The following is a 12,003-nucleotide window of genomic DNA, read 5'->3' on the forward strand; positions in this document are numbered from 1 at the left end:
CTTAAACGTCAGCACCAACACTTTGAATATATTATGTCCCACATCCTGCGCCCATTTTATAATAACGCAATTTACCTGGTCCTCTTTAGTGTCCCATTCCAAAAGCTTGTAAACGTACTGAGAACCAATGCAGATCTTTCAAGATTGGTGTTATGTGGTCTCGGCAGCCGCTCCCAGTCACCAGTCTAGCTGCCGCATTCTAGATTAGTTGTAGTTTCCGGGTCACCTTTAAAGGTAGTCCCACATAGAGCGCACTGCAGTAATCCAAGCGAGAGATAACTAGAGCGTGCATCACTCTGGCGAGACAGTCTGTGGGCAGGTAGGGTCTCAGCCTGCATACCAGGTGGAGCTGGTAGACAGCTGCCCTGGACACAGAATTGACCTGCGCCTCCATGGACAGCTGTGAGTCCAAAATGACTCCCAGGCTGCGCACCTGGTCCTCCAGGGACACAGTTACCCCATTCAGGACCAGGGAGTCCTCCACAGCTGCCTGCCTCCTGTCCCCCCAAAACAGTACTTCTGTCTTGTCAGGATTCAGCCTCAATCTGTTAGCCGCCATCCAACCTCCATCCGCCTCCAGACACTCACACAGGACCTTCACTGCCTTCACTGGTTCTGATTTGAAAGAGAGGTAGAGCTGAATATTAGAGGTAGAACAGAAATATCACTTGGACAGTGCTGGCATGTATATAATTTCTCCCCCCAGGAAAGGACCCACAAAGTACTGGCAGCTCCTCTCCTTCTTGTATGCCATTCAAGCGATCAACCAGAATCAAAAGCTGTTACCCAACATCACCTTGGGCTACAGCATCCATGAGAACTTTTTTGATGGAAGGGTGACCTATGATGCTTTGCTAGACATGTTGTCAATTGGGCAGCTGAACTTTCCAAACTACAGCTGTGGTAAACAGACTAACTTACTGGCTGTTCTCGAAGGGTCCGACTCTCAAAACTCCATCCAGATTTCAAACGTGTTGGGCATCTATAAAATCCCACAGGTAGGAATGGAGAGATGTATAATAGCATTATGATATTGGCAGTCTTATTTTCAACTACCCTCCTGTTGATCCCTAGCATCAAATTTGCCTTCTTTACGGCTGCCACAACCTTCAAGGAAATCACTGTTCCCACCAAAGGGTCCTTGCACTAGACCTTCCTCCTTCCTAAGACCTTCCCAATCTCATGTTGGGCTTAGAAATATTTAGGCTTTGATCTGAAATCAAACAAGATACAAATCTTCCTTCTCTTCCCAGGTCACTTATGCTTTTGTCTCTCATGTTCTGAATGATAAGAGGCATTTCCCTTTTTTCTACCGGATGCTCCCCAAAGAAGAAGCCCTGTACCCAGGGATTGTCAAGCTGCTCCAGCACTTCCGATGGACGTTGATTGGCCTCCTTGCACCAGACAGCGACAATGGAGAGAGGTTCCTGAAGAGCTTGACACCCGTGCTCATCAAGAGCGGAGTCTGTGTTGTCATCTCACAAAGCATCCAAGGACTGAATACAAATGGAGTATACATACCTCGTCTTCCATTCCGCAAGTGGAGGCAAGTGCATGTATTTGTTTACTACGGGGAAAGGACTTATTTCTTAAATGGACTACAAATTATACAACAGTTTTTTGACATATTGATGAAATCCATTGTTGGGAAAATCTTCATCACAACAGTTTTGTGGGATGTCGCCCTGGAGCTGATGTATAATGAGATATCTTTCCAACACATCCATGGTATATTTTCCTTCTTCACTGAGACAAGTAAAGGGGCAAAATACGGTGATTTTCTACCCTTTTTCTTTGGTATTAAGAAGTTTTGGGAGGATGCTTTTAATTGTTTCTATTTAAAGCATGCATTCTCAGTGAAAGACCGGACAAGATGCAGAGAGAGAGGGAAACTGGAGAGGCTTCCCCAAGATGATCTGGAAAGAATCCTCTCTCTAGACAGCTACAGGATCTACAACACTGTGCAAGCCGTGGCTCGTGCCTTAAATGCTGCATATTCATCTAGATCTAAGCAGAGGGGAACTGAGAGAATGGGACTTCAAAGGCTACAGCCATGGCAGGTATTTTCTTTCCCTTCATAGACATCTCAACTGAGCATGACAATCGATTGTATTGTTGCAGATATTGAATATTGTGCAGTTTGAAACGATTGGAAGCATAAGAACTGGAAGCATTCATTTCCTTTTGGAAATGAATTATTGTCCAGGCGCATAGAAATATTATTCACTCTTTACTCACAAACTCTTTATAACAGAATGAGAACATCATTCTGTCCAGCACAGGCTCGGGATCTCTCTCTCTCTCTCTCTTTTACCTTCAGGAGAGCTTCCTTTACATATTGCCTCTATTGAGTTTTGGAGCCAAAGACAAAAAGGCAACTCCCTTCAAAAAGGAGATATTGCAATCCAAAACCTTCATCACATGATCTAAGGTTACAACACTCACATGTTAAACCAGTTAGTTAATCTTAATCTCAGCAAGAGCCCAGAGCCCTTTAGAAAAAAACTACTATGGAAAAAACCCAAAGTTTGCAAAACACATTACCCGTTTTCCATTTTAAACCTTCCTTAATACATATACATTTTTCATTTCTGTTTGCTATTCTTATTCTTGCCTCATTGCACAGCCCCCCGAGCAACTGCTCCCATCATGTGCCCAATTCTCCTTTCCCCGCAAGTTGGAATTATTTTTGGCAGGGGAGATGACATTGATCAGGCTGTCTCTAATCTCTATTCCTTTCACACCCGCTTGACTCTGCTCTGGCTCTCTGCTCCCTCCACCAAGCTCCTGCCTTTCCCTGCTGAAGCCCATATTAGAGATTTCATTCAGTTTGCCTTGAAAGGAAAAACGAACCTAATTCACTCTTTCTGAAAGAATCCAAGGGGGTAGCATCCTTCAAAAACATGCTTACTAGGAGAAAATCACACAGAAATGCTGAAGAATTCTGATGAGTTTCTATTATTATTTAAAAAATGCTTCAGAAATGTGGAGAACTGAATTTAAGATTGGGGTTTGTGTGTGAGAGAGAAAACAGTATGAACCAAAAGTGACAAGATCCCTCCATTACTATTTGAGTCTGCAACCAGCTCTAAGCAAAGGGGAAGTGGATTGTCATTATGCTTCCATTATTATTATTATTATTATTATTATTATTATTAGATAATTTTTATTAAATTTTCAGTCTAACAATTCCAAATAAACATTTTACAAACTCTAAAATATCCAATAACTTCCCTTCTTCTCTTTCCGTGGTTCATTTTACATCTTATACACCCCTGTATATTTTGCTATAACCAAATCAGTTTTCTACTTTTACATCCATTAAACATTATTTACGTGGTTGAATTTATCTTAATGCTGCCACCGTTTTCAGCTGCATACAGTTATTTTCCCTATACTCAATAAATGCTTTCCACTCTTCTTTCAATGTATCTTCTTCTTGCTCTCTTATTCTGCATGTTAAATCTCCAATTTCTGCATATTCTGTCCACTTAAGCTGCCAATCCTCTTTAGCTGGGACCTCGCTGACTTTCCATTTCTGGGCCAGCAAAACAGGGGCCTATGCTTCCCTTTATTCTAAATGCTCTCATCTTTGCTTCTGTTCCAGCTCCACCCTTTCCTAGGAAACACCCAGTTCTACAATTCTTCCATGGACAGAGTGTATTTGGATGAGAACGGGGAGCTGGCAGCCGACTTGGACATTGTGAACTGGGTGGTGTTCCCCAATAAATCCGTCCTCAGAGTGAAGTTTGGGAGTATTGACAGACAGGGATCCCCAGACCTGAAGTGCTCCATCGACCAGGAGGCCATTGTGTGGCCCAAGTGGCTCAATCAGGTGACGGGGAATGGGAATCATGCCTGTCATTTTGCTGTCTTTTCTATGAGCTCTAATAAGTGCTCCCTGTTCTGTGGGCTGCTGCCCTCACTTGCCTGTCAACTCCAGCACTGGGCCGTTGTTCCAGATAGTACCTACAGCTCCTCTGCTCAGCTGGGTGCCAAAGGAGGCTTCCTGCTAAACTGTGTGAATGGGGAAAGGGGGGGTTCCTCGCTTTTCTCTTGTTGCATGTATTTTATCAGTAGTGAATAGCTCATGGCCCATATACAGAACTTTCTTTAATGGAGGTCCTTTGTTTTTTTCGGAATTTAATCATGAATCATTCATGTAATGGACAGTGATGGGAAATGCTGAGTTTCAAGCTATAGTCTAGATGCTACAGCAGATGACAACATACTATGCCTCAAAGAACAATTCTCATTGACGCTCTTCATCTTTGTGCCTAGACGCTTCCTACTTCCAGGTGTGTGGAAAGCTGTCGCCCTGGATCCGTCAAGGTGATTCAGGAAGGGAAGCCTCTTTGCTGTTATGAATGTCTTCCCTGTGCAGAAGGGACCATCTCCACTCAGGAAGGTGGGTGACTCCAAGGGAAAGGCTGGCCTTGGGGAAGAGAGAAGGGTTCAGTCAGGAATCTCTCAAAACCACTTCTGGGCAGGATCAGGCTGGTATGCTTCATGTGTGGGAGAGAACTGGGTGGTTCAAATTATCATCATCATCAATCTCTTTTTATGATTATTGTTTACGATATTGTTCTAAAATGTATCATCATCATCATTATATATAAATATATTAAGCTGATTGGGAAAAGAGGATATAAACATGTCAATCACTAAATGCCTGCCCACCCATTTCCCACTTCTTAGCCCTACTATTCATCCTTACTCCAAAAAATACCTTTGATCAAATGTGAAGGAGGGAGGTCTAAACCACGGAGCCTCTTGGTCTTGCTGATCGGAAGGTCAGCAATTTGAAACCACGCGACGGGCTGAGGTCCCGTTTCTCTCTGAGCTTCTTCCATCCTAGCAGTTCGAAAGCACACCAGTGCAAGTAGATGGTTAGGTTTCACTGCAGTGGGAAGGTAAACGGTGTTTCCGTGCGCTGTGGCATTCGTCATGGTGCTCCTTTGCGCCAGAAGCGGTTTAGTCATGCTGGCCAAATGACCCGGAAAGCTGTCTGTAGACAAACACCAGCTCCCTTGGCCTGAAGCAAGATGAATGCTGCACCCCAAAGTTGTCTTTGACTAGACTTAACTCTCCCGGGGTCCTTAAGCAGGGAGATTGTTATGGACCTAGGGTAGATATTAGACTTCTGCACAGACCCCTGATCCTCCTTTTGGCCCTGGTATAGGGGGCTCCAAGCAGCCCAACCTGCCAGAGGCCAAGCTGGGAATCTCCAGCCCTGGAATCTGTCCCACATTTCTTCGGGTTAGAGCTAATGTTTAGAAAAACCTAATTAAATACCTGTAGTGATCTGTGGCTGTCCCAAACTGACTTGGTCTACAACTGAATCCCTCCCCAGAGGCTAGATACTGCTCAGGGCTTGGCTGAATCCAGAGTAGTAGACATTACTCTTTCTCTCTCTCTCTCTTTTGCAGATGCAGACCATTGCAAAAAATGCCCAGAAAATCAGCATCCAAACATGAACCGAGATCAATGTGTGTTCAAGCATATCACCTTCCTAGCCTATGAAGAATCTCTGGGGGTTGTCCTACTTTCCCTTGCCCTACTGGGGTCCTTAGCCACAAGCTTTGTTTTAGGAATCTTTATTAAATACAACGAAACTCCCATAGTCAAAGCCAACAACCGGGACCTCTCCTACATCCTCCTTGTCTCCCTCCTGCTTTCCTTTTTGTCCTCCTTCTTGTTCATTGGGAGGCCAAGGAAAGGGACCTGCCTTATCCGACAAACAGCCTTCAGCATCATCTTCTCTGTTGCTGTTTCTTCTGTGTTGGCAAAAACCATCACTGTGGTTCTGGCCTTCCTGGCCAGCAAGCCAGGGAACTCAGTGAGGAGATGGCTGGGGAAGAGTCTGGCCAACTCCATTGTCATTTCTTGTTCCTGTGTCCAAGTTGTCATCTGCATGATCTGGCTGGGGATCTCACCACCATTCCCAGACTCTGACATGCACTCCCAGCCTGGGGAGATCATCCTGCAATGCAACGAAGGGTCTGTGGCCATGTTCTATGGTGCCCTTGGCTACATGGGCTTCCTGGCGGCCATCTGCTTCACGGTGGCTTTCCTAGCCAGGAAGCTGCCTGGGGCCTTCAACGAAGCCAAGCTGATCACCTTCAGCATGCTGGTCTTCTGCAGTGTTTGGGTGTCCTTTGTGCCCACCTACCTGAGCACCAAGGGGAAGTACATGGTAGCCGTGCAGGTTTTCTCCATCTTGGCCTCCAGTGCTGGGCTCCTGGGCTGCATCTTCATTCCCAAATGCTACATTATTTTGCTGAGACCTGATCTGAACACAAAGGAGCACCTGACAGCAAAAACTAAAAATAGCATCTGATTCTTAAAATATTATTTTTCAAGAAGGTAGGGAAGTGAGATTCTTGAAAAATGATGTTTCAGTTTAAAAAACCATTACCCTCATTTGATCATGTAGAACCAACCAACTTAATGGAAGTAGTTATGAAATTTGGCTGAAAATTTGTTAATACTTTGGAAGATATAGATCACATAGATCACAGGGAATTCACATTACCAAAATTTTGTAATTATTCTTGGAACGGAACAAGGATGTCCACTGTCACTCCTGTTATTTCTCCCAGTGAATCTCCAGCCCCCGGCTCTCTCACTTCCTCATTCATCATCACCTCCTCTGCGGGTGCTGCTAAGTACCCTCTGTCTTTGAGCTCTTTGCTCTCCTACTTTCTTTTTTTTTTATAATAATGTTTTATTAAGATTAACAATAAAAAACTACATCCAAACATAATACAATAAACACACAGAAAAATAAAAAACACAACAATACAATCTATCACAAAACAAAAAAGAACAATCAAAGTGGTGCGGGAACTTTATGATCCTTGTGTTCAGGACCCTTGTGTTTCTGGGACCCATAGATGGCTGTGGGGACATGCAACAGACCACGCTTATAGAGAGTTTGCATGAAACCCACAAAAATGGTTAGCTCCATTGGGCCCTTAACTTTAGAAAAGGGGGGAGTTTCAGGGAGCATGTGGAAGATTGGGGCAATCAAAACCCATTCCTCCTGATCAGAATTGATGAGTTGATGACCACTGTAAGCAGATGAAAACATTAGCAAGATTGCAATAACACTTGTAATGTAGCAATTGCTATGGAGAAAATGGAGTGATGTAAAATATGGACTATTGAACAGTATGCAGTTGAACCCATGGAGGGGAAGCTGCGAAGTCCAAAGATTTGGAGAGATCTTTAAATATAGATATGTATGGTTTTATTGTTATAATCTTATACTTGCAAAATCAAATAAAAACTATTAAAAGAAAATAATTGATGAGCTGGTTGTGTTGAGTGCTCACAGCCCATCCCAAGCAAAACATTCAGGTTCATTGGGCCCTTAAACCAAAATGGGGGCTGAAGGGGCCACACAGGTCAGGGGGACTTTAAACCCATTCCTTGTGATCAAGAACAACAGGAAATTCACACAGGGGGTTCAAGCAACCCACCCTGAAAACAATATTTAGCTTCATCCCTCTCTTAAACCAAAATAGGATTTCAGGGGCCACCTGGAAGGTTGGGGCGCTCTAACACATCCCTTGGGATTGCAGGGGGATGAGATGGTTGTGCACAACCTGCCACCCTCAAAAATATGTTTGTGATGACATTTAAAACTAGCCCGTTTGGGGTGTCCTAAAAGCACGAGGGAAAGAAGGAAGAGCACAGCCACTTTTCATTTGTGATGTAGGCTTTTTGCTCTATCCCTCTCACCGTCTGCAGCTGTTTAGGGAATTGACAAGACAGGGGATATTTTATGCACCAAACCTTTCAGACTCAGTGCGAGAAATTATGAATCTCTGGAGAAATCCCTGGAGAAATCCCCAGGAAAAGTAAGAATATTTATGAGGTGGGGAAGCATCGCCCTGGCAACCTTCTGGAGTCTCTCTGTGGCTTGAGGAGCAGATGCAGAGCTGGAGAAAACATGTTTGCAAGAACACAGAGAAGCAGCTGCCCTGTTTTGACATGGGCCAGCATAGGGTAGAAAGGTCAGCTTGGACTTTTTTTTTTATAATAATATTTTATTAAGTTTAACAATAAAAAGATACATAAAACACACAGAAAAGTAAAAAGCAACAATACAATCTTTCACAAAAAAGAAAAAAAACAATCGGAAACACCACAAATAACATAAATAACATAAAACAAACACAAATCACTCTTTTCTAATTATTCATCTTTGGTCAACTTATTTTCCTGACTTCCTCGCACCTCCCTTTTTTGTATCCCTCTTTAACAATTAGCTCAGCAAATTCATATCGTACTACTTTGTCCTTAAATGTTTACCTCCCAAATTTATAGTTTCCAATTTTTATCTCTTGTTACTAGAACTTATTCTTTTTATTTCAGTATCATCCACATTCATACATTTTACAGTACTTCTGTAAATAGATTTTAAATTTCCTCCAATCTTCTTCCACCAACTCTTCTCCCTGGTCTCGGATTCTGCCAGTCATCTCAGCCATCTCCATATAGTCAATTACTTGCATCTGCCATTCTTCCAAGGTGGGTAGATCTTGCGTCTTCCAATGCTTCGCAATAAGTATTCTTGCTGCTGCTGTAGCATACATAAAGAAAGTTCTATCCTTCTTTGGCACCAATTGGCCAACTATGCCTAGGAGAAAGGCCTCTGGTTTCTTCACAAATGTGCATTTAAGCACCTTTTTCATTTCATTATAAATCATTTCCCAGAAAGCCTTAATCTTCGGACATGTCCACCAAAGGTGAAAGAATGTACCTTCAATTTCATAAGGTCAGCTTGGACTTTAGATAGCAATGCACCTTCGTTGGGGTCAGGACCAATATATTATTTTAGGAAGTGTGCAAATATATACACGCTCTACATAGAGTACCTACATCTGAACACTGTGAACTCATGAAACCCACTCCCTTTACAAGGATATGATGATAATGGTGATGATTTATTTATTTATTGAGTTTATTTATTTAGAGGTCTCAGTGGAGTTCACAGAAAAGATCACAACATATATAACCAGAATAAAAACAACAACCTAATAACACCCACCCCCCGAAAGGAGCCACATTTTAAAAGGGTATAGGATGTCAGTCTGGTCAACCAAAGGCCTGGTTAAAGAGGAAGGTTTTTGCCCGGTGCCTAAAGGTGTATAATGAAGGCGCCAGGCAAACTTCCCTGGCAAGAGCATTCCACAGACAGGGAGCCACTGCTGGAACCAGACAGAGGGCATTATCGGTAGTGGTGCCCGCCCTATGGAACGCCCTCCCTTCAGATGTGAAGGAAATAAGTAGCTATCTTATCTTTAAAAGACATCTGAAGGCAGCCCTGTTTAGGGAAGCTTTTAATATTTAACGCTGTATTGTTTTTAACACTCGATTGGAAGCCGCCCAGGGTGGCTGGGGAAACTCAGCCAGATGGGCGGGGTATAAATTATTATTATTATTATTATTATTATTATTATTATTATTATTATTAACGATGTATAAGTAAGGCATCTTTTCTATCTACACTGATGTCCCTATGATGAGCTTTCTACCTGAACAATCTTCCACATTTTCTACGCTAACATCCTTCTGAAGATTTCTTCTTCTCTAGTAGGTTTTCTGTTTATCACTGAAACTTTTTTCCATCCTTCGTGGGCTTAGTTCATTCAGGGAATCATAGAGTCGGAAGGGCCTGGATGGCAATCTAGTCCAAACCCCTGCGATGGGAGAATCTTAACTAAAGCATTCATGTTAGGTGGTTGTCCAACACTCCAAGGAAGGAGAGTCCACAATCTTCCAAGGTGAGGGAGTCCGTTCCACTGTCAAACATCTCTTACTGTCGGAAAGTTCTTCCTGACATTTAGTCAGAATCTCCTTCCTTGGTACTTGAATCCATTGGATCTGATCCTACCCTCCAGAGCAAGAGAAAACAAGCTTGCTCCATCTTCCATGGGACAGACTTTTAGATATTTAAGTTGCTCTATCACATCTCCTCTCAGTTTCCTCTTTTCCAGGCTACACATACCCAACTCCTTCAACCGTTCCTGAGACTTGTTTCCAGACCCTTCATCATCTTGGTCACCCTTCTCTGCACATACAATCTTCTTCAATTGTGGTGCCCAGAACTGGACACAGTATTCCATGTGTCTGCTGACCGAGGCTAAATAGAGCAGTACTATTCAGCCTTGGTCAGACCACACCTAGAATATTGTGTCCAGTTCTGGGCACCACAATTTAAGAAAGCCTCTCCTCCTTACAGAGGGGAGGAGTTGTGAGCGGGAGCTGCTTCCCGTGTCGGCAGGGGGCATTCCGGCCCCTGCCCAGCTGGCCCGGCTGCCACATCATGCCCCCAGGTAGTGAACCAGTCAGGTTTAGCCACTCAAATGTGGCCGCAGCAGCACTTCCCTTTCATTGCGCTGCTGGTTTTCATCAGATCACCCACCCATCCTCCCTTTAGTTCACTGCTTGGTTCTTGACCTTGCTATGGACCTGTGGTTGGTCGCCTTGGTTGCCCAAGGGGCCTGGTAGGAATTTTCATCCAACTGGCAAATTGGCACCAGCCACTTGGTTTTTCGCCTACCTCGTAGCAAATCGTCACAACTTTTTGGGTATTGGCGGTTAGGCATTGGAATATGTTTGCGTATTGGAGGGCAGGGTGTGGCCATCGCCTACCTCTGCACTTTATGGGTATTCCGGTAAAGGAATCTGGCGGTCGTGGATCCTGTCCGACGCCCTTGTGGTGGCTAGGGCCATGGAATGACCCCCGGTGACATCAGGGGGAGCTTACAGTTGTATTTGCATCAACAGGCTCCTCCTACTGGTGGTTAACCCTTGTTAGACTCACCCCTTCCTGTTGTTTTATCCAATGCCTAAGCCAATACCTCTCACGTGCTGTAATCAATAAAGTTGTGGCCTTTTTTATTCCATTAACCTAATAAGGTGAAGGAAAGGATTGGACCCTGATTAATAAAATACACACGAGGCTTGGCCAGCAAGACTCTGGGAGGAAGTGCCAATAGTAATCTGCCACACTCTGGCCCAGGTCCCTTTTATTAACAAAAGAACTCTTAACACAGCTATTGTAAGAACCAATCAGATTTCCTCTGAGCATTTCAAAAAATCCCCCACGTGGGACAAAGTCAGATCAGAGAAATCCTTTTAACTACAAAGAAACTATTTCCTACTTGAGCATGCATATGTGGTTAAGCTAAATAAACAGGAACCAAGGAGGAATGCATTTAGGAAACCCAGAGGTCATAAACCTATAGGAAAGAAAAATAGTATTTACCATCTCCTTGTGAACTCTCTTCCTGGCCCTTAAGATTTACCTAAAGATTAACAAAATCTACATCAAAGCTACTTTCTGTCTTTAAGTACTGAGGATGCCCGGTGAAGCAACTGGTCTGTATTTTAGAATGCTATACATGACTGTCAGGCAGTGAGAAAATGGCAGAGGTGCAGAGGCTTGTGGGATACGATCAGAAATCCTGTCAAATGGCTCAAGCCCAGTCAAAGCAATGCGTTCATTGCTGACACAATGGCTTTCTACATTTTCCATAATTCCTCATAGCAATCCCACCTGACCACCACAATTAACTGCTGGAGTCATGTTGTGTGGGGGAGAGACACCGCATCCTGACACTTTCATCAAGGTGCCTCCTGAGTAAGCTTAGTCGCCATAGAATAAGAGAAGAGGTCCTCTTGTGGATCAGGAATGGAAGTTGCAGGAAGCAGAAAATAGGTTTAAGTGGATAGTTCCTTCAAATGGGGGGCTGTGGTGCCAGATGTTCTTGACCAAAAGCTCGCAAGAACAATCTGGTCACATCGTTTTGCACCAACTAGAGATTCTGGACCAGACCCAAGGGCAGCCCCAGAAAGAGTGCATTGCAGCAGTCCAGCTCCAAGTTTTCCAGTGCTCCAGTGGTCAGGCCATTCCTGTTCACAAAGAGCCCTAGAGGACACGTGGGTCTCTAGTGACAAAGGCGTATCCAAGAGTACCCCCAAACTATG

The 12,003-nt window shown here is 43.8% G+C and overlaps 1 protein-coding gene across 1 annotated transcript; it reads left to right on the forward strand.

Annotated features, from left to right (window-relative positions):
- On the forward strand, nucleotides 1-6,695 carry LOC128409491 (vomeronasal type-2 receptor 26-like). Its single transcript, XM_053380017.1, has 5 exons — nucleotides 1-998; nucleotides 1,254-2,060; nucleotides 3,608-3,835; nucleotides 4,282-4,408; nucleotides 5,430-6,695. The coding sequence occupies exons 1-5, from the start codon at nucleotides 684-686 to the stop codon at nucleotides 6,338-6,340; spliced, it is 2,388 nt and encodes a 795-aa protein (XP_053235992.1). The 5' UTR covers nucleotides 1-683; the 3' UTR covers nucleotides 6,341-6,695.
- The last annotated feature ends 5,308 nt before the right edge of the window (nucleotides 6,696-12,003 follow it).

Source organism: Podarcis raffonei, chromosome 2 (genome assembly GCF_027172205.1).
Source record: "Podarcis raffonei isolate rPodRaf1 chromosome 2, rPodRaf1.pri, whole genome shotgun sequence".
Classification (NCBI taxonomy): Eukaryota; Metazoa; Chordata; class Lepidosauria; order Squamata; family Lacertidae; genus Podarcis; species Podarcis raffonei.

Coding starts and splice junctions, on each gene's coding strand:
- LOC128409491 (XM_053380017.1), top strand. CDS start 684: ATGTATATAATTTCTCCCCCCAGGAAAGGACCCACAAAGTACTGGCAG. Junction 2,061..3,607: donor AAAGGCTACAGCCATGGCAG/GTATTTTCTTTC, acceptor CTTCTGTTCCAG/CTCCACCCTTTCCTAGGAAA. Junction 3,836..4,281: donor GGCCCAAGTGGCTCAATCAG/GTGACGGGGAAT, acceptor CTTTGTGCCTAG/ACGCTTCCTACTTCCAGGTG.